Genomic DNA, 20816 nt, shown 5'->3' with positions numbered 1-20816 from the left:
TTTGTAAGAGCTTGCTGCTCTGAACCTGGAGAAGGCTGAGCAAATGGGTAGGGTAGCTCAGATGAGGGGGCAGGAGGGGTGACCACTGCTCTGTCCTACCACACACCTCTTCACCCTTTTCCCCCTCTCTTCCGATGCCTCCAGGCCCCAGTGTCTCAGTAAGCCATCTTCTGTTTTTTTGCAGTGTCTGAAGGTCGGAGGGACCAGTGTGAAGCACCCAGTGACCCCAAGTTCCCTGACTGTTCGGGGAAAGTGGAGGTGAGGCCTAGGGGGACCTCCCTGAGGGAAGATGCAGGGTGGAGATCAGATAGGTAAGAGGTTCCTCCTTAGGGCTCTGCCCAGGTCAGCTCAGCTCTAGATTTCTGTCCCAGCTGGACTCTGATGACTAGGTCCCTAACCCAGCATAAGCTAGTGGCGACGACCTCAGAGAAATGTTCTCTCCACTGGGCCTACCACGATAATCAGCCTGAAGCCTTTCGAGCCTTCAGGAGCCTTGGTCACCTAGAGACCCGTTCTAACATCGAGTCTGGTCTTGGTCCTCTTGGCTCAGCTCATGACTTGCTGGACCAAGGGTCCCTCCTGCCCACCTCCAGGGCCACTTTTGACTGCATTGTGTCTATGCACGCAGAGAACCCGCAGCCTAACGACAGCTCCTCTCTGTCTCTGAACCTTTAAGGGATAGGCTGTGGGGCTGCAGAGCCCTTCCTTAGAGATCACATGCAGCCCCTGTGGAAAGAACTTCCCTGGCCCTGGCCCCCCACAGAGGATGCCTTACGACTCTGCCTCTAATTAAGACTACAAGACAAGGGGACAAGGGCTGTAGCTGCTGAACCTCTGGGACCTTTGCGTTGTGCTTGGTCCCTTTATGTCCACCGAGTCTCAGTTCTCAGGACGTCCTCTGTGAGGCTGCCAGGAAGGTGACATACCTCCTTTTCTGGTCCTCAGTGGTAGAGGGCCGGCTGGTCTTGGACCAGTCTCCCTAGCCCAGTTGTGTGTCTCTACTCTGGTGCACCCTTAGGTTGGGGCCTCACAGCTCCCGCCCGACTAGGGAGAGCTTAGGGACCCCATGGCTGTGGGTTCTATGAGGTGGTGTGTGGGTTACTGGCTGCCTACCCAGGCCTGCCCTTTTCCGTAGTGGATGCGTGCCCGCTGGACCTCTGACCCCTGCTACGCCTTCTTTGGAGTAGACGGCACCGAGTGCTCCTTCCTCATCTACCTCAGTGAGGTTGAGTGGTTCTGTCCCCCGCTTCCCTGGAGGAACCAGACAGCCACCCGGACAGCCGCCAAGTCCCTTCCCAGAGTCCAGGTAGGCCTAGACCGGATATCCTCAGGGATAGTGGAAGGGAACCCCCGACCCGACCCTTTGGAATAGGGCTCCCAGCTCTGCTCGCTGAGGATCCCCAGATCACCGTCTGCGGAATCCAGTACAGAGAACTTGCTTGAGAGGCAGGCTGAAGTCCTGGAGAAGTCCCTTAATGGGTTAGAATTACAGCAGTAATAGCCGTCATGTACCGAGGGCTTTCTGAGTGCACGGACCGTACTTGTCCTTCTCTGGGTGTATTTAATGGGTGAAGATTCATGGGCTCAGACAGTTAACAGGTTCAAAGCACTCCGTGACCTTGGCACCCCTCAAAGGCATCCCATCCCTGGCGATTCCGAGATGATTGGCTCCCTGGAGGGCTTGGGGGTGGGCAGTTAACTGGGGAGGAGGGCTGGTGTAAGCACTGGAAGGTACAAGCGCAGCCTCTCACCCTGATGCCGGAGCAGGCACCCACCTTATAGTAGGTGGCAGCTTCTGTCCTGGGAAGCTGGGGATGGGATGGTGATGGGATTGGTCGGGGACTGAGAGAGCTGGCCTGTGGCCCCAATTTAGGCTATGTTCCGGAGTAACCTGTCCCACCTCCTGGAGCTGATGGGCAGTGGGAAGGAGTCCCTCATCTTCATGAAGAAGCGAACCAGGCGGTTCACCGCACAGTGGACCAAAGCTGCCAAGTACCTAGCACAGAAGCTGGGGGACATCCGGAGGGACCAGAAGCAAGTACGTTATCCTTTCAGGGAGTGCTTGGACAATGTACTTACAGCACTGGGGCACCAGGTGGGTGTGGGGCACCAGGTGGGCATGGAACTCCAGGTGGGCATGGAACTCTAGGTGAGCCTCCAGGTGGACGTGGGTCTCCAGGTGGGTGTGGTGCTCCAGGTGGGCATGGGGCCCCAGGTGGGCATGGGGCACCAGGTGAGCTTGGAACTGTAGGTGGGCATGGAACTATAGGTGGGTGAGGGGCACCATGTGGGTGTGGGCCTCCAGGTAGATGTGAGCCTCCAGGTGGGCATGGGCCTCCAGGTGGGCACAGAACTCCAGGTGAGCATGGGCCATCAGGTGGGCCTCCAGGTTGGTGTGGGCCTCCAGGTGGGCATGGCCATGAGGTTCCAGGAAGACACAGTTCTAAGTGGACATGAGCCTTTGGTTCCAAATGGGCGCAGGGTTTCGGGTGGTCACAAGTAGACAAGGAGTTCTGGCTGGGTATGGTGCGTGTCCTTGAACCAGTGGCATTAGATTTTTTTTAAACTCATTTCAGTCACAGGTCTTGAGGGTGACAGGGTCAAGATGGATGGTTGAGCCCCTGGCCCCTTCTCAGGCTGGGCCAGGATGATCAACCCCTGGAGGTCCTGCATCCTTGGGACATTTAAGGAGTCTGGGAAAAACACTGAGGATGATTGTTGGCCCATCTGTCCATCCATCTGTCCATCTGTCTACCCATCCTTTCATCCCTGTAATAGAGAACTTCATGCTTGTCACTTCTCTGTTTCTTTCGGAATCCTTGTCATTTCTTAAGACTTGACTCTGTCTTATCTGTGTGTACCGTTGTCCACTCTCACATCTGCAAAGTAAACTCCGTGAGGAGGAAATCACACAACCGCCTCATTCACCTACGGCTCCAAAGTTCTGTGTCTAAAAGCCACCAACCAGGCGATCCTGTGTGCTGTGGATTGGCTTCTGGGGTGATCCTGGGAGGTGGGGCATACAGACCTAAGAGCTGCTGCTACCGTCTGACCCCTCCCTCTATGTCCTACTCACCCAGATCCTTGTCCACATCGGCTTCCTGACAGAGGAGTCTGGGGACGTGTTCAGCCCAAGGGTGCTGAAGGGCGGGCCTCTGGGAGAGATGGTGCAGTGGGCAGACATTCTGGCTGCTCTGTACATGCTGGGCCACAGCCTGCGGGTCACAGTCTCCCTGAAGGAGCTGCAGAGGTGAGTACCAGGGAGCCGTCCACAGCCAGACGGGGTAGGGAGGGGTTGAAGGACAGCCTGGCCCCCTGGCTGACGCTCTACCTGTGGGGCCCACAGCCTGGAGATGGTCTTCTGTCAGATGCTGGTCCGCCCTGGTCCCCTCCTTCACCTCACATCCTCTTCCTGCTCCCTCTTCCATGTAGATGCCTGTTTGTATTTAGAATCCTCAGAGGAAGTGTGTTTGCATAGCTCTAGTCCGCAAGCACTTGGCCTTTGCCAAGAGACTAAGGTCTGGGTTTGCGCTCACAGGCTAATGCATAATGTCTTGAGTCACCATATGCGCATGAGCCCCCCCCAACCCTCCCTCCCGCGCCGCATGTGTTCCTGGTGGGCTGGGCATAGTCCTCAGGGTATGTTTTCGGAGCTGGACTCCTTGGGCATCCTATGAAGGCACTACGGTTGACAGGTGATGCTCACCGCCAGTGCCGGGCTTGTCAAGGTCCTTCTGGCACTGAGTAAGACAGATACACCCCACCCTGTGCTTGGTGAGGAAGAGGGTCTAAAAGATTGTTTGTAGTTGAGAATTGGGGGGTGGGGGTATGGATGGAGAGTAAGAGCATGCGGAATACAAAGGAACTGGAGTGTGTGTGTGTGTGTGAGAGAGAGAGAGAGAGAGAGAGACAGAGACAGAGAGACAGACAGACAGACAGATAGCAGACAGACAGAAGCAGACAGACAAAGTCAGATGGACAGTCAGGGAGTACCGAAGGATAGGAGTGTGTATGTGAGAGAGACAGGGAGACAGACAGACAGACAGAGAACATCAGATTAGCAGTCAGAAAGAAAGACAAACAGAGGGATACTTAAGAATAGGAGTATATGTGTGTATGTTGCTTGTGTGTGTGTTGTTTGTGTTTATGTTGTGTGTGTGTGTACAATGCTTGTGTATGTGTGGTGTTTGTGTGTATGTTGTTCATATGTGTGCATGTGTGTTGTCTGTGTGCGTGTGTTTATGTTCTTTGTGTGTGTCTTGTCTAATGTCTAGCTGGGGTAATTTTTTTTTATCACTCATCTGTTGGACAGACATGCATAAGTGTTTTCTTACTTTATTTTGTGTCCTTCTTGTGTGGCATTGGATATGTACCAAGGCACATCTTTTAGATGTACTTGTAGATGTGCACTGGTGCAGTTACGATGCACAGGAATAAGGAGACCCGCTGACCTGTGGCCATCCCCTTAAGACAGAGAATAGTGCCAGGGACGTGTGTCCAGCTGCACCTGTCCTCAGCCATCCAGGGAGCCTGTAAACGTGAATTCCATTTCATAAGCCAGTCTCGTTGAATCTGGGGAATGAGGAAGTGGGGGCTGGGCTGTATGGTTGAGAGGGGCATTAAAAGAAGTGCTTTGGAGTGTTATCCCCATGGTCTGAGTCATTTTTCATGGTAATGCTCTTCTGTGGGCACAGCCAAGGTTGAAAGGTGTCTCTAGAGCAAGTGACAAGGACAAGAGTGGACCCGCTTTGAAGGGGAGAGAGATGATGGGGGTCAAGGTGGTACTGCATACCTAACAGCACCCACAGGAAGCACCTGAAGTGGGCTGCTGCCAGCTGAGAAGTAACCCTGATGTCTCCAAAAACCAAAGAAGGGGGGATGGGGGGACCTAAAAGGACCCAGTGGGGAGCTGTCCCGGACCAACTCCTAGATACAGGGAGGTAGACAGCACTCCCTTACCCAGGCCTCTTGTGGGGAGTTCTGTGTGCTCAGTTGCATGGGTCACCTCAGTACTGAGATCCGCCTGCCCTGCCCCATGCCCACTTTGCTCCCTCAAGCAGGGAGCTCAGGAGGTGTGCTGATGAGGGTGCTTTTACTATAGCCAACTTTCGCAGATAATGAGGTGACCTTTCCCTGGCCAGGAGGCTTCCTATAGAAAAGTCACGAGGTTCATGGAGAAAAGAGGAGGACCACGGACCCAGGGCCAGAGTCTCAGGTCAAGTGGCACCAGCAATCTGAGGCAAATTCAGACACCTAAGGTTGCAATGGGACAAATCCCAAGGGTGCCAAGGGACTCTTATTTGGCTATGCTCTCCAAAGACTCATGGGAGCAGGGGACATCCTATCTGGTTTACCCACACCTCCCCCTTCTCAGGTGGCCTCCCACTTACTAGAGAGGGTGCTCAGCCTGATTGTTCTTTTCTGACCCACCAAGATCTGTGCCAGCAAGGTGAGCTGTCCTAACCGTACTCCATGAAAGGAGAGCTTCTTCCATACAGCCGTCACAGCATACAGCCGTCACAGCACCGGCCAGCACAGCATACAGCCAGCACAGAACCATTAGTAGACCAATCTGCTGAAGAGGAGCGGAGAGACCTTAGGTGTCTTCCCCGGGGTGGGGGCTGGTGCTTGGTTCGGTTGCTCTGTTCTAGCTTATGCCAGGGCTCTCCTCTCCTATCTCTCACCCCTAGTCCTTCCGTGCCCAGCTCCTCTGTCCACTTCAGGAATGGGATGCTGAGCCTAGGGCCGGTGCCCTGCCATTGCCCATCCATGGCCAGAGCAGTGACTGTGGGCTTCCTGGGTGTGGAAAGGACCGGTAATGACTGATCCAATTGAAAAAAATGCCTACCTATAGCTTTTGCCTACACACACTTGTCTATGAACTTGTATAACTCCCGCATACACACACGTACATGAGCTCATACATGGAACACACATCAATATGTGTGTATCGTCCACACTCATGTACATGTGCATGTTGCACCCACATTTACACATATGAACTTACTGTGTATACAATACCCACATGCATGCACATACACGAGCTCATGCACGGAACACACACGAATATGTGTGTATTGTCACACTCATGTGCATGTGCATGTGACACCCACATTTACACACATGAACTTACTGTGTATGCAACTCTCACATGCATGAACAGGAATGTCCTCGCACACACAGTACACATGCTGATTCTCACACATGCACACTAGGTACCACTGCATGAAGACACATATACACCCACTTATACGGGCATAAATACGCTCGCACCTACTCACACACATGTGCACACGTGTCCCTCCACTCTTATGTGCACACATATGTTATATACTGATGCATGCACACTTGTATGCATATACCTGTTCAACGCACACGCACACGCACACGCGCGCGCGCGCACACACACACACACACACACACACACACACACACACACACACACGTACCCTCCCAGCACCTCACCAGAGACTCTGTTTCAGGAGAGACCTCACTGAGAGGTCACCCATCTCAGAATTAAAGCTCAAGAAGTTGGTAGGCCTGGCAGGGCCTGAAAGTGCTGGCCTTGGTCCTCTGAGGAATGTAAGTGGGATCTATCTTGCTTTCACTGGTCAGACTAGGTGTGAACAGCCCAACGCCTCCTGGGGTCTCCTGGGGGGGGGGGAGACGCTTTCAAAACTGTCCCCGGATACAATTGAAACAACTAGCAGTCAAAACAAAAACAAATCCTCCTTCCCAGGGGGTGACGGCCCCACTCCAAGATTAACAGCAGCAGCCATTTGGGTTTGTTCTCAGGGAGAGGAGGACTCTAGCCCATGCAGCAGACACCTGCCTGCTTTGCACAGACCAGCAAAGGGACCCTGCTCTTAGCACCCTGGCTGAGTGAATCTCAACCATTTTCATGAATGTTTGGGTCAAGATGCCACAAAGCTCAGAACTGTGACCTTTCTCAGCGGCCTCCCTAAGTGCAGCTTTGGGGTTTTGAGGCTGAGAAACCATGGAATGGGGCTGGCTTTGCCCTGATTTGTGGCAAAGGGCTGTCCCCGGTGTACCTAGGGCAGGGCCAGAAGATGGGTTAGGGTCTAGAATGGAGCCTAGCCTTGGCAGATTTGTAGGAGTGTGGGGGCTCCTCCTGAGCCTACTCATGGCTGGAAGCACTCAGGATCCCCTTGGCTGCAGGGGCTGAGAAAGGGGTGAGGCCCGGTGCGGGAGATTTGGACAAGGAGGAGCCCAAGGAACTGGTTAATTTTTGTCAACTTGACAACAACCTGTAGTAACCTGAGAAGAAGGAACCTCCGTTGGGCAATTGCCAAGATTAGCTGTGCCTGTGACTATGGCTGTGAGAAACTGTCTTGATTGGGAATTGATGTGGGAGGGGCCAAGCCCACTGTGAGCAGTGCCATCCCTAGGCTGGTGGGCCTGGACTGGTGTGTGTGTGTGTGTGTGTGTGTGTGTGTGTGTGTGTGTGTGTGTGTGTTTTGTGGTCTCACACTTTGTTGGATATAAAGACCCACTTTTTCCCCACTGCGATTGTGAGATTGACGGATGTAAACCCAGCGAACGCTGAGCCGTGGTCTTCAGTGCACATTCTGTCTCTCTGGCACTACAGCAGTGCAGGCCTGTCATGGCCAAAGACTGCTGGGATGTGCTGGGTTTCTCTCCGGTTGTGGCAGCAAAGATATTGTGGCAAAGCAGCTTAAACAAGAGGTTCTCCCTCATGGCCCTGGAGGCCAGAAGTCTGAGATCTGGTGTGACAGGCTGAGTCCTCCTAAGCCGTCAAGAAAAGGTCCATTATGGTGCACTCCATGGCACTTGCATTCGTCAGCCTTATCCCTGCCTCCCTCTGCTTGGCCTCTTCAAGCGTGCGTCAGTATCCAAACTTCACCCATTACAAGGACTCAGTCCTTGCCGGATATGATGGTTCGAATCTGTAACCCCAGCACTCGGGAGCCTGAACTGAAACAGGAGAGTTGCCATGAGTTTGAGGCCAGCTTTGGCTACAGAATAAGAGACCCTGTGATGGTTGGTTGTGATGATTGTAACGTGATATAACCTAGATTCTCGGTGAGGACTTGTCTATAGACGCTTGGCACGTCTGTGGGAGGCGGTTGATTTACTTTAATGGAAGTGAGAAGACTCAGCCCAGTGTGGGCAGCACCATTCCCTAGGCCAGAAGTCCTGGACTGTTTAGGAATAGAGAGGGCTGGTAAGAGAAGGAAGCCTTCGTGCATTCATTCTCTCTGCTCTTGATTTATGTGCACAGTTCCTGTAAGTTTCTGCCTCGACTTCCCCACAATGATGGACAGGGTTGGGCAAACCCTCTCTCTGTAATCTGCCTTCTGTCAGGATATTTTATCATAGCAGAAACGAGACTAGGACTGACCCTGGCTCATAAAATAAAATGTCACAGTCGCATGAGGGAGGGCTCAGGCGACTGACCCAAGCTTCTTTTTTATAAAAGAACCTTTTTTTTAATGTATGTGGGTGGGTGTTCTGCCTTCACATAGGCACACCTACCCCACGTGTGTGCCTGGTGCCTTTGGAGGCCAGAGATCCCTCTGGAGCTGGAGTAACAGATGGTTGTGAACTCCCATATGAATGCTGGGAATTGGACATGGGTTCTCTGTAAGAACAGCCAGTGCTCTTAACCATGGGCCATCTCCCCAGCCTTCATTCTGTCCTCTTGGTAAAGACACTGTCTCCAAATGAAGCTGCCTGCTGAGAAAGCAGTCAGTATGCAGCTTGTGAACCTTGTGGAGTTTGGGGAACAAGGCGAGCTGTAACAGGAGAGTCAGTCAGCTTGGATAGGCCTGGACAGAAACCATGGGAGGATAGGATTGGAGGCATGGTCGCCTGTTAGCCCTGCAGCAGCAGCAGGGGAGTTCTGAAAGCACCCGCGGCTGCAACCAGACCCTGTGTGGGCAGGCACCGGGCGGGACAAAGACACGGCTTGCACACTGGTCGCAGCTCATCCCCACATGTTCCTGCCAGGTGTCTGGTCCGTCGCTGACTAACGAGAAGTCTGGCTGGACGAGGCAGGTTTTCTGTTCCTCGTGTTTTGGCATTTTAATTAACTGGCTCGCTGGAGGGATGTCTGGGGCAGTGCACAGAATCCACACTTGCCTCTGGTGCATCGAGACGTTGCTAGATGAGGGGGGTGGTGCACAATGTCCCGTGATAAGCACATGGGGAGGTGGTGTCAGACACCCACGCCTCGCTCCCACCGTGTGCACACAGAGAAGGAGATATAAAGCCAGGACACCCCCCACCCCACCCCACCCCACCCCCAGCACCCTTGGAGCGTCCTGAACCATCCTCCTGAAGGCCTGTCTCCACAGTGGGTGTTGGACAGGGAAGTTCGCCCTTTCTGCCCGCGGAGAATGGGCAGTGCTGGCCAATTTTGTTTGCATCATTTCAAGTGTTAATAGTACATGGCATGAGGAAAAGAAACCGATGGGCTCTTCCTCCATCCATGAGTGAAATTGGGTTTAGTAGGAAATTAGTTGACTTAAGTGGTAAGTGACGGAAGCCCGAGAGGGACACGTTTCAACAAGGAAGCTGAGGAGGGAGAACTCCGCGGCTGTCAGTGTGCAGTCAGGCAGGGAATCAGACTCCAACCCAGGGACATTTGCTCAAGGGTCCTCCCCAACCCCCCCGCCCCGGGAGTGTCAGAAGCGGGAACCACATCTCGTTTGCCTTGTGTGCTTGGCTTGGCCAGCCGTGGCCATCAGGCTTCTCTTTCCCGTGACAAATAGTCTGGAGTAACACTTTGAAAGGAGGGATGGTTTATTTTTAGCTCATGCGGTATAAGGATTCAGTCCAAGCTCCGCTGGATCCATTGGTCTGAGCATGAGGTAAGGCAGTGCACAGCCAAGGCTGGGGCAGCGAGGTGAGGTAGAACACCGTGGTAGTGAGAGCGTCTGGCTGAGGCTGCTCACATCAAGGCTCCCGGGGAGCAGAGAGCAAGACAGGAAGAGGTTGGGGAGATGGCTCAGTGGGTAGAGTACTTAGCTCGGTGTAATGTGAGGACCAGAGTTGGATCCTCCGAGTCAGAGCCAGGGAGCCTGTCTGGGATCCTAGTTCTCATGAGGTGGAGACTTGATCCCTGGGACGTGCTGGCTCGCAAGGCTAGCTGTGGGGATGAGCTCCAGCATCTGGAGAATATGCCAGGCAATGAGACACATGCCTAGTACTCTGGAGGCAGAGGCAAGCAGATAATCTGAGTTCAAGGCCAGCCTGGTCTACAGAGTGAGTTCTAGGACAGCCAGGGCTACACAGAGAAACCCAGCCTTGAAAAACAAATAATAAGATAAAATAAGAAATAGAGGGAAAGGGAATGAAGGAAAAACACCTGATACCAACTTCCGGCTTCCACAGGTGTGTGTACAAGTTTGAAAATGCACACACATGTATAAAGTAATGATAGGAAGGGACAAGACACCCTTCACGACACCCTGCCAATGACCTCCTTCCTCTAGCCAGGTTCTGCCCACTAAACATTCTGCCACCTCCCAAAATGGCACCACCCATGAAGGACCAACCCTCCTTCCAAAGGCCAGAGTCTGTGGGAGACAATTAAGCCATAACACCAACTGTGACAGGTTCTGGGGTTTGGACCTGTGCAAATATGGCTGTAACTGTCTCGGACTGTTCTCAGCCAGCCATTATCTGAGAGGTGCTGTGGTGTATCCCCTTGGCACAATCTTGAATCACCTGGGAAAGGAGTCTCAGTGAGGGATTATCGAGATTAGGTTAGCCTGTAGGCACAGATGTGGGAGATAATCTTGATTACGCCCACTGTGGGCGGCCTCATTCCCTAGGCTAGGGGAAATCTCATACTGTCTAAGAGTGCAGAAAGCAAGGTGAGCCCCAGCGTGCATGCATGGGTTCATTGCCCAGTGCTCTTGACTGTGGATGTGATGACTGAGGGCTTCAAGTTCCTGCCTTGACTTCCCCACAGCGATAGACTGTACCCTGGAATTGCAAACCTACTGAGCCCTTACTCCCTCAAGTTGTTTTTGTCAGGACAGGGTATTTCATCACGGAAACAGAAATGGGACTAAGATGGAGGGTGTCCTCAGAATTTATGTGTAGGGGACTTGCTCACCACAGTCATGTGAGTGGCATTTGGAGGCGGGGTCTTAAGGATGTAGTCAGGGTTAGGTGGGTCCCCAGCAAGGCATTAATGAGTTGGTAAGAAAGGAAAAGAAACCAGAGTTAGCACATTTGCTGTCTTACCAGATGGCACCCATGTAAAAAAGCCAGACATGGCCATACTCATGCCTTTAACCCCAGTGCTGTGGCTGATGAGGCAGAAGGACTACTGGGGCTTAATGGCTGCCAGCCTCGCTCCAGGTTCACTATTGTCTCAAGGGAATAAGGAAGAGTGATAGAAATGACACCTGACATCCTCCTCTGGCCTTCACATGTACACAGGCATGTGTGCCGTGTGTGTGTGTGTGTGTGTGTGTGTGTGTGTGTGTGTGTGTGTGTGTGTTTGGAGCCAGGCTGGGTAGTGGAGGTGCAGTGTTCAGAAACTCGTTCTCTTATTTCCTTTACGATTTTCTGAGTGCTTCGGATACTTCCTAATCCATAAGTCCACGGATCAGGAAAAGAAAGGGAGTCTGCTTGGACTCTATATCATTTCTCTCTACAGTGCCCCACCCCAAGAGGGTGTGGCTACCTGTGATTGACACTGATCGACCTGTCACTCTCCAGCTCTCCCCTCCCTCCTCACTTGCTTAGGCTCACTTTCCTGTTAGTCTCTCCTCCATCCCTGGCTGGCCCCACCCATTCTCCCAGGCCGAGGACCCAGGTGGGACATCTCAACTTGCCCAACAATCGGATACTGACTGGGTCACTAGCCAGGCTCACTCAGCCTTTCCCCAGGCAGTGCATCAGGCTGCTCTGGTCCCAGCTCTTCCCGGTGCAGGACAGAAGCAGCCTTATGAAGATCCCCTCCCCCTTCCTGATATCCAGAGCTGGGGGAGGGGGTGGCGCTCACACAGAGGCCCGTGCTTTGTGAGCCCCACCACCTGCGGGAGAGGGGAACTTCTGTAATCATGGGTGGGAGGGTAGGGATGGAAAACAGGTGTGTGCCACCCACAGAAAAGGCCCACGGCTGTTTCCTCAGCCTCTCAGAAGGGACAGGGCTGGGCTGGTTGGACTGGGGGAAGAACTGGATAGCAGAGCTGACTCTTACAACCCCACAGCTCAACTTAATAGGCAATGGGAGCAGTTCCCTTAGAGTTGGGCTGTGCTGTCCCCCACTGCGCTGTCCCCCACTCTTCGCTGGTAATGCAGAGCCCTGTGGCTGGTCCTCAGTGTGGCGTCTTGCCTTGGGCCTGGAAGCACAACCCTGTCACCTTTGTGTCTCCCAAGATCTCCAAACAGACTTGTCCTTAGTGAGGCATTGTGGAGCTGCTCTGGCTAGTGAAAGCCCCTGGGATAGGAAAGAAAAAACCCCAATGCCAGACCCTACCTGAGAGCGGGTCCCTAGGGGCTAGCCTGGACGTCATGATCTAAAATGGGTCACCCTTAGGAATGATGACCACTGAGAGCTGCTGAGACGGTCTGTCCTGGCTCTGCCAATATGGTGTGGGTGAGAGAGTCTGAGATCGTGCCTAGCATTTGCACTACTGGGTTATATAAACCTGCCACTCCTAGTAGCTTCTTCACAACAGCAGTTCAGTAGCTAGAGGGGTGAACGTATGGTTTCCTGGGCTCTCCTGGGAGAGCCACCATCCTATTCTTAGCCTTGAGCTTGCTTTCGAGCCAAGAACATTGGGAAAGACGGTGCTAGCCTTAGACAACCTACCTGCTTTATCCGCCCGACACTGAGAGAGCTCGCTTCCTCAGTTTCCCTCTTCTGTCCCTTGGTCCATGGCCACCGTGGGTATCTCTGAACCTATCTCTGTGCTTTCTTTCCTCTGAGCCGCTCACGTGGGGACCTGAGAGTTCTCCTTGGCTTCACTTCACCTTTAAGAGCACCTGTGCTTGCCGGGGTGCAGGTATCCGAGGACATGTACCTTTCCAGGAGGTGGGAACCAAGGGTGAGCTCTCTAGGATGACATCAGAAGGCCGATATTGGATAAGGGATGGGTGGCCATGCTGGCAGGAGACTGTAATTCCCTGCTAGCCATCTCCCTGCTTTTTAAACAGTTCCATAGATGCACCGTTAGGTCTCCGGGTTCCTCCATTACACCACCTGCTGTTCTGGGACGTGGACAATGACCTGCAGTAGTGAGGGTGATGCTAAGGAGATGGACAGACAGACCCCAGGAGAGAAAGAACATTCAAGTCTGCCTGGTCACATGTTCCCAGCAGCGCAACACATGTAGGGAAGCCCAGGATCCCTGGGTGCCCTTTGGCATGGGAGTCAAAGGTATTTGAGCGCTTTTAGGAAATCTTTTTTAGTTAAGTCCCTCCTACACACACACACACACACAGAGAGAGAGAGAGAGAGAGAGAGAGAGAGAGAGAGAGAGAGAGAGAGAATAGTTTCTCCCCAAACGTGAGTTGTATCTGGAAATTATTTCTAGCCACGACCAAAGGCACAGAGAAAAATTAAGTGGGGGAGTTTTAGCGGAGGAGAGAGAGCGGAGGTCCATCTGAGCAAGACGGTGCCGAGACGGGAGTGGACAGCGGGGGAGGACAGGGCCTTGCACAAGGCCACCCGGCAGCCCATGTCCACAGAGGGTCTTCTCTATAGCAGAACCCAGCAGATTGCTTCCTACCCTGCCCCCTCCTACTCCGATCTAAGAGCAGAAAGTGAGGGGGCTGATTCTTGCCCTGTGCCATCTGCAACCAGCTGAGACTCCCAGGCAGGACGGGACCCCGGTGCCTCTGGGAGGCAGAATGCTGGGATCTGGGCATATGGAGGGGTGGCTGTTTTAATTATTGTAAAATGCGCATCACATGAAATATGTCGCCTTAACCACTTCACAGGGGACAGTCTGGTGGCTTTAAGTACGTTCAGTTTAGTATGCAGCTGCCACTCTCGGTCATTTTCAGATCCCTCCTTGCAAAATCAAGACTGTCCCCACTATACTGTAGGTCTGTTTGTCCTTTCCCCAGGAGACAGCTTCACATGCACTTGGGGTGTGTGTGTGTGTGTGTGTGTGTGTGTGTGCGTGTGTGTGTGTGTGTGTGTGTGTGTGTGTGTGCGGCGTGCGTGCGTGTGTGTGTGTGTGTGTGTGTGTGTGTGTGTGTTTGAGGCAAGGTTTTCTCTGTGTAGCCTTGGCTGTCCTGGAACTCGCTCTGTAGTCCAGGCTGGACTTGAACTCACAAACCCACCTGCCTGTGCCTCCCAAGTGCTGGGATTAGAGGTGTGAGCCACCATGCCTGGCTCACACCAGGCTTTTAAATGGGTACTAGGATGGCAAACTCAGGTACTCATGTTTGCTCAAAGTGATTTTCCACAGACCCATCTCCAAGCCGGTGATGGTTTGTTAACAAACATCTCTCACCGGGACCTGGAGTTAACCGGATAGGCTAGGCCGTCTGACTAGAGAGCCCCGCACTGAGGTCATACGTGCACACGGCCACCTCCAGCATTTTACATAGGTGCTAGGGAATGAACTTAGCTCCTCCTGCTTGCAAGGCAAGCACTTCACCCAACGTCCACCTCTGTGGTCGGGACCCTGGCTTTTCTGTGTGGGTCAATTTGTATTGAGCACAGAGGTGAAGGGACTCAGGTGACCTGTGTGAGTGTCCGTGTCCTTGGGCTGCCACCCTATCCATCCCCTACCTCTGTATTAAATTACTTTTTTATCTGTGTGTGCGTGTGCATGTGTGTGTGTGCACATGTTTGTGTGTGTATGTGTGTGTGCATGTATGTGTGTATGTATGTATGTATGTGTGTATATATGTGTATGTGTGTACATATATGTGTGTATGTTTGTATGTGTATGTGTGTGTGCATGTGTTTGTGTGTGTACGTGTGCACACACATTGTGTATGTGTATGTGTGTGTATGTATGTGTATGTGTGTACATGTATGTATGTTTGTATGTGTATGTATGTGTGTATGTGTATGTGTGTGTGTATGTCAATTTTCTGCCACCTTGCCCCTTCTGAGGACCAAACTCAGGGCATCAGCCTTAACAACAAGCACTTTTACCTGCAAGGCCATCTCAGTCAGCTTTCTGCATGTTTAGATTCCACCCAAGTGGTCCAGGGAGCATCCCTCTGACCACCGGGTTTGACAGCTCTAAAAACTGCATCCCTTCCATGGGGCAGCCTTCCCTCCGGAAGCCCCGAGATCTTATTCTGTGACTCAGGGTCCGTGGAGTAAGAGCTGGTACTAGTGATGCAGAGGGGTAGGGAGGGTGTTCTGGCTGGGACTGTGCAGCTCCGGGAGCCACCTCTGGCTGGAGACTGTCAGGCTGGTGTTTGTTCAATTCAAGCCGCAGCCCCAGCCAACCACTTAGTCTAAGATGGCCCATAAAAGTGCACTTGAATTACAGGCCGTAAACCTACAGCCACCCGGAGTAGCTGACCTTGCTGCTCCCTGGTATTCAGGAGCCTTTGGGAGCAATGAAGCTCTTTTTGCCTTCCCTCAGGGAATCGGCGGCTATGGTGTCTCATTCCCTCCTTCCTGGAAAAGACAGAGGGGACCAGCTTGGCTCCTTCTCCCCACCCTTCTACGGTGCTTCCTTCTGAAGTGCTTCTCCAGCCCCACACAGGACCGTGGCGTCCAAGGGCTGAGGGACCGCCAGCTGCCTGCAGAAGCTCGGGCTCCATTAGGTGTTGCTTCCCCCCCCCCCGGCCAAACTAGACTGTTCTGCTGGATGACGCTCCCACACCTGAACCCATCCCCCCCAGGACCGTCCCATCCGATACCTCTTTATTTCTGTCTGGAGAGAGTCCTCTGACTGACATTATTGGTCAAGAATCTGAGCTCAGCACTGAAATGTCGAAGCTGGCCTGCTCCCCGGGAGCCTGTAGTTCAGACAAGGTGATTGGGGTAGCCATTAGGTAAGGCTCCAGAGTTGTCATTATGACCAGAACAACAGAGTTGAGGGTCCTTCTGACCGCAAGGATTCTGAGCATCTTCGGTTTGGAGCTCTAACTAATTATATGTATAAGAACACAGGGCGATGACTAGTGCCTTTCTAGAAGAGTGGGTGAACCTTAATGAATGCTGTTCAGTGTGCAAGGGGGTGGGAGGGCAGTGCATTTGTTTAAACAGAGCAAGCATGAGGACCCGAGTTGGGATCCCAACACCCACGTAAGAAGGGATGCTTAACAGCTGGGAACCGGTGGCACTCGCCCTTAGTGGCAGCACTTGGGTGACAGGCAGATCTCTGTGAGTTCAAGGCCAGCTGGTCCACAGAGCAAGTTTTGGGACAGCCAGGGCTACACAGAAAAGCCTTATCTCAAAAAAACTAAAACAAGAAGAAAAATAACTAACCTAGAAGGTCAGGTGTGATGTCATACATCTTAAACTCATCACTGGGAAGGCAGAGGTGGGTTTCTGGGGATTCAAGGCCTGTCTGGTCAGAGTTTCAGGCCAGCCAAGGCCACCTAAATACCGAGACCCCGTCTCAACCAAACCAATCCAAAAACAAGGAGTCCAGGGACAGGGTGACACACATTGCCTGGAAGCAACCAGAAAGATGTGAGTATAGGTATAAGTAATGAGCCCAGACACCGTGATTTATATTTTAGAACTATCCTCATTTTGCCAGAGCCAGATTCCCATCAGGAGAAGCAGTAGCTACCCACTTTCTCGAATCTACCAGGGGAGGGCCAGAGCAAGGGTCCCTGGGTCCCTTTGTCTGTGGTTCTCAGCTGGGTGAGACCTGCCCTCTTCTCCCCGGGGGCTGTGGAACTCAGCAGCAGCGAGACTTCTGAGAGTGTTGGCCTTACTAGAGGAGTTCAGGGCTGGGGAGAGGGCACAGCAGAGATTCCCTACCGGGCAGAGGTGGTGGTTTAACACAGAAAAGCATCACCGAATATTTCATGAGCTCTCTGGCTGAGAACTGCTTTAGGGTGTCACAGATCTCTGCCCATTCCCCATCACCGGTTGGCCCAGGAAGCATCCTTGCCTTAGAAACCTGTGTTCTATGACCCCTGGGGGTCGTGGAGAAATGGTCCCCAGAGAGCAGGAGGCACAGGTCCGAGGCCGTGTGACCAGATTAAAGGTTTTATATAAAAGGAATAAGGTCATTAGGACCTTGCTTTCCTGGCTCTGCTGCAGTTTCTGGCATTAGCGGGGGACATAGTTGGGAGACAACTCAGCAAGACAGGTTGCTGGTCCAGCTCTTCCTGTCGTGTTCTGTAGGGACAGACCCACCCTGATGCCACCATACCCATCTGCAGCCCCAATCCTGGCACCTTTTTTTTCAGTCTTGTGGGCACGTGCCATCTATACCACTGAAAAGGGGCCATAGTGGACGGTTTGCTGGGAACACGGTGTGAGCTGGCCCCTCCCCCAGCCTGGGACGGGAATGTACTGAGCAAGCACAAACAGCACAGTGGATTCTGGGCCGGTACTTTTCCACCTGGCTTGAATTATTTCAGAGAGCCCGAGACACAACCAGGCAATGGATCAGTCATGGTCCTGTGTCTTTAATGAGACTGTCCTTGTCAGAACCCATCACCTCCCTGGCCCAAGGTTGCTTGTGGTGTGAGCTCCCAGGAGGCCTTGGGGCCTCTTCCAGCATGCTTGCATCTGAGGTACAACCAAAGGAGGTTTTGTCCTGTTTCTGCAAGAAGCCAGTGGCCTGAGGCAAAAGGTGGGACACGCAGCCCACTAAAAAGTCACTTTGCACTCCTAGGAGCTGAGAGTTAAGGACTCTTCACATTCTATGCCTGTTTGGCCCTCCTTGCTCTCAAAGTCTATCAGCTCCCAACAGCCGGACCTATGCCCTGTCCCTCCCCAGGCTATTCACCCTTCCTGGGGCCTTCATAATCCAAGGACCACGGGTCTCCTGGAGGATAGAACCTGGCATCGCTGTCCTCCATGTTATCTTGGCCTCGGGCTTTCCTCTCTGGCCTAGTATAAGGAGAAGGTGGAGGGGGCCATGGGCAGCAGAGGCCAATTCGCTAGCACTGTGGTTCAGTGTAGACTTAATGGATGCTCAAGTATGAAGGGGAGAAGCCAGGGGGCTTCCGGGTCAGTTCCTCAGGGGCCTAATGAAGGAGATGGTTTTATAGACCGAGTTGGGTGCTTAACAACACTGGAATTGGCAGCTGTGGTGGCTGTGCCAAGGCTTAGAGCCTTCTCGAGGGAGGGCCCCGACCAGATGGCCGTTCTAAAAGAAGCCAAAAGGCCATGGCCATGTGCTTCAGGGTCCCATGAGATGACTGACAGTCTCCTGCCAGACAACAGGATCTTCACTCCTTTGTGACCCAGCCATAGCTTCCAGGTCACTGGAGGCAGCTGTCCCAGAAAAAAAAAAGAAAGAAAAGAAAAAGAAAGAGAAAAAAAAAACCTTTGCATTTGTAAAGTGCCAGGCACAGGCAGGCCCCTGGTCCCAGGCTGGCTGGAGCAGGGAGGGGCTCCCCAGAGGCCTGCAAGAGCTGGGTCAGCTGTGACATTTGGAATCTTTGGCCCTGAGGGAACCCCGAAGGGCCTCGGAGGGCTTTAGCTCACATTCGTGGCACTCTGAAAGCCAGATTTTCTCTTGGAGCAAACTCGGTCCCGCGGGAATTATAGAAATGCCCCTTCCTCCAGGCAGGTGAACCAGGCCAGGGGCACTGCTTGACCTGGGTGGATTTAGGTAACCCCCCATCTCAGTGGGTGCCCATGTGCGATGGGCTCCATACAACTGTGTGGGGCTGTCCGTCCATCCCGATTGATTCATCTCTGAGACTGGGCTCTCACCACCTGCCCTCAGGCAGGCAATCTTCCCTTGTTTTCCGCCCTGGCCTGTGGGAACTGGGTGGGTGTCTCGGGGCTCAGACTCTGATGGGCTCTTCTCTCAGTAACTTAGGGGTGCCGCCAGGCCGGGGGAACTGCCCACTCACCGTACCTCTGCCTTTTGACCTCATCTACACGGACTATCACGGCCTGCAGCAGATGAAACAGCACATGGGGCTGTCCTTCAAGAAGTACCGGTGAGAGGCCCAGGGACTGCTGGGACCCCAGCTAGCTTCGTCCCATGCTTTCCTCCCTGCCAGCTAGCCCAGGGTAGACCCAGACCCAGGGACTCCTGGGACCACAGCTCCTCCCCCATGCCTTCCCTCCTGCCAGCTAGCCCAGGGTAGACCCAGACCCAGGGACTCCTGGGACTATAGCTCCTCCCCATGCTTTCCTTCCTGCCAGCAAGCCCAGGGTAGACCCAGACCCAGGGCTTACTGGGACCACAGCTCCTCCCCCCTGCCTTCCCTCCTGCCAGCTAGCCCAGGGTGAACCACTACACGGCCCTCTTCTTCCTGTCTCAACCTTCCCTTCCCTCTCCAAACCACTCCCATCCAAACAGACCACTGCAGCCCTTTAACACCATTCATGATCCTCCCAGATGGGGGCTGAAGCCTGGGAGGATGGGAGGTGACCTGGAAGGAGGGTCCGAGGCATCCCAGAGGGGTGAGGAGGGTGGGAAAGTCCCTCCTCTGTGGTCAAGATGCCCACCATGGAGCCTGGAGCGAGGGTGTCAGCCAATGCCCTTTCTCCGGTGTCCCCAGGACCTAAGGCGAGCATGGTGCAGCCAGCAGCACTGGCTTCGTTTAGCACCAAGAGCCTCCGGCTCATCCCTGTGCTCTAATGCCATCAGCAGTGTGATTTCATTAGAGGGAGGTGACAGCCGGCGTTATTGCTTTTGTTATTAATGTGCGCTGTCTGCACACTGCCATCTTGCTTGCCCCACCCCCTCTCCGCTGGAATCAGGAATCCTGCAGACCTCAGCACTCTGCAAATTCTGGGTCACCCAGAAGAACGCTGGGCCCTGGAACTTGGTGTGTGTGGTGGGAAGGGGGGCGTGTTTAAGTGCCAGCGCCTTTCTTCAGGAGTCACTCAGGGAAGGATGGGTGGGTAGAGTTTCTGGAGCCATGGTCTCAGAGTGACCTGGCCCTAGGTTAGCTGATCCTATAGGAGCTCTGGGGTTTGGGGCGGGGCGGCTGTGACAGTGAAGGAGGGAAGCCAGGGATGGGAACTTCTTTTGAGCCCTGGGAGGGACCCCATTTGCAGAAAAGGCTTGGGGGCAGTCTCCCAAGCTCAGGTCCCCAGGACCCCACCCATGAACACTCTTCTTCCCAACAAGCACAGTTTACAAATGACTGTAGACAATGAAGGAAGCTTCTTCCCCTTTGGACCCCTCCCCCTTCACACCCCTTCCCCCTCAGACCCCTCCCCACTTCAGACACCACCTCTCTTCCTAGCCTTTCCCCAGAGGAGATGACAGCTTGGCTTCTGGATACCAACCAGGGGCCCTGCAGGTTTCAGGAGTGGCCGCTGGTATTCCCCTGGGGAAGCTGGCACAGAAAGGGTGAAGCACGGCTGTGGTCACACAGTGTGGTGGTGCCTAGGTGAAGTCATTGTCAAGGATCGTACTTCCCTGACCTAGCCACAGGGGCACCCCTAGTCCAGGGACACACGAAGAAAGGTGTGACCTCAGTCCCGGTTCACTCTTGGGGAGGACAGGTGCAGAATCCGAGTGATCGACACCTTCGGGACGGAGCCAGCGTACAACCATGAGGAGTATGCCACACTGCATGGCTACCGGACCAACTGGGGATACTGGAACCTCAACCCCAAGCAGTTCATGACCATGTTCCGTGAGTGCTGCTGGGAGAGGTGGGGGTACCCTGGTATGTGCAGGGGTAGGTGTGCAAGGGCGTGTCTCCCCATGTGTGCCGGGGTAGGCGTCCTT

At 53.6% G+C, this 20816-nt stretch overlaps 1 protein-coding gene across 1 annotated transcript in view; it reads left to right on the top strand.

Annotated features, from left to right (window-relative positions):
- The window catches only part of Mgat5b (alpha-1,6-mannosylglycoprotein 6-beta-N-acetylglucosaminyltransferase B), a 65611-nt gene that overhangs the window by 25282 nt on the left and 19513 nt on the right, over positions 1–20816 (top strand). Inside the window, exons 5-10 of the mRNA XM_032913070.1 lie at positions 185–258; positions 1136–1306; positions 1874–2038; positions 3081–3250; positions 18934–19065; positions 20588–20721. Coding sequence (XP_032768961.1) covers positions 185–258; positions 1136–1306; positions 1874–2038; positions 3081–3250; positions 18934–19065; positions 20588–20721 — 846 coding nt within the window. The remainder of the gene's footprint in view (positions 1–184; positions 259–1135; positions 1307–1873; positions 2039–3080; positions 3251–18933; positions 19066–20587; positions 20722–20816) is intronic.

The sequence above is a fragment of the Rattus rattus genome, chromosome 9 (genome assembly GCF_011064425.1).
Source record: "Rattus rattus isolate New Zealand chromosome 9, Rrattus_CSIRO_v1, whole genome shotgun sequence".
Classification (NCBI taxonomy): domain Eukaryota; kingdom Metazoa; phylum Chordata; class Mammalia; order Rodentia; family Muridae; genus Rattus; species Rattus rattus.
This window is presented reverse-complemented; position numbering and strand designations above follow the sequence as displayed.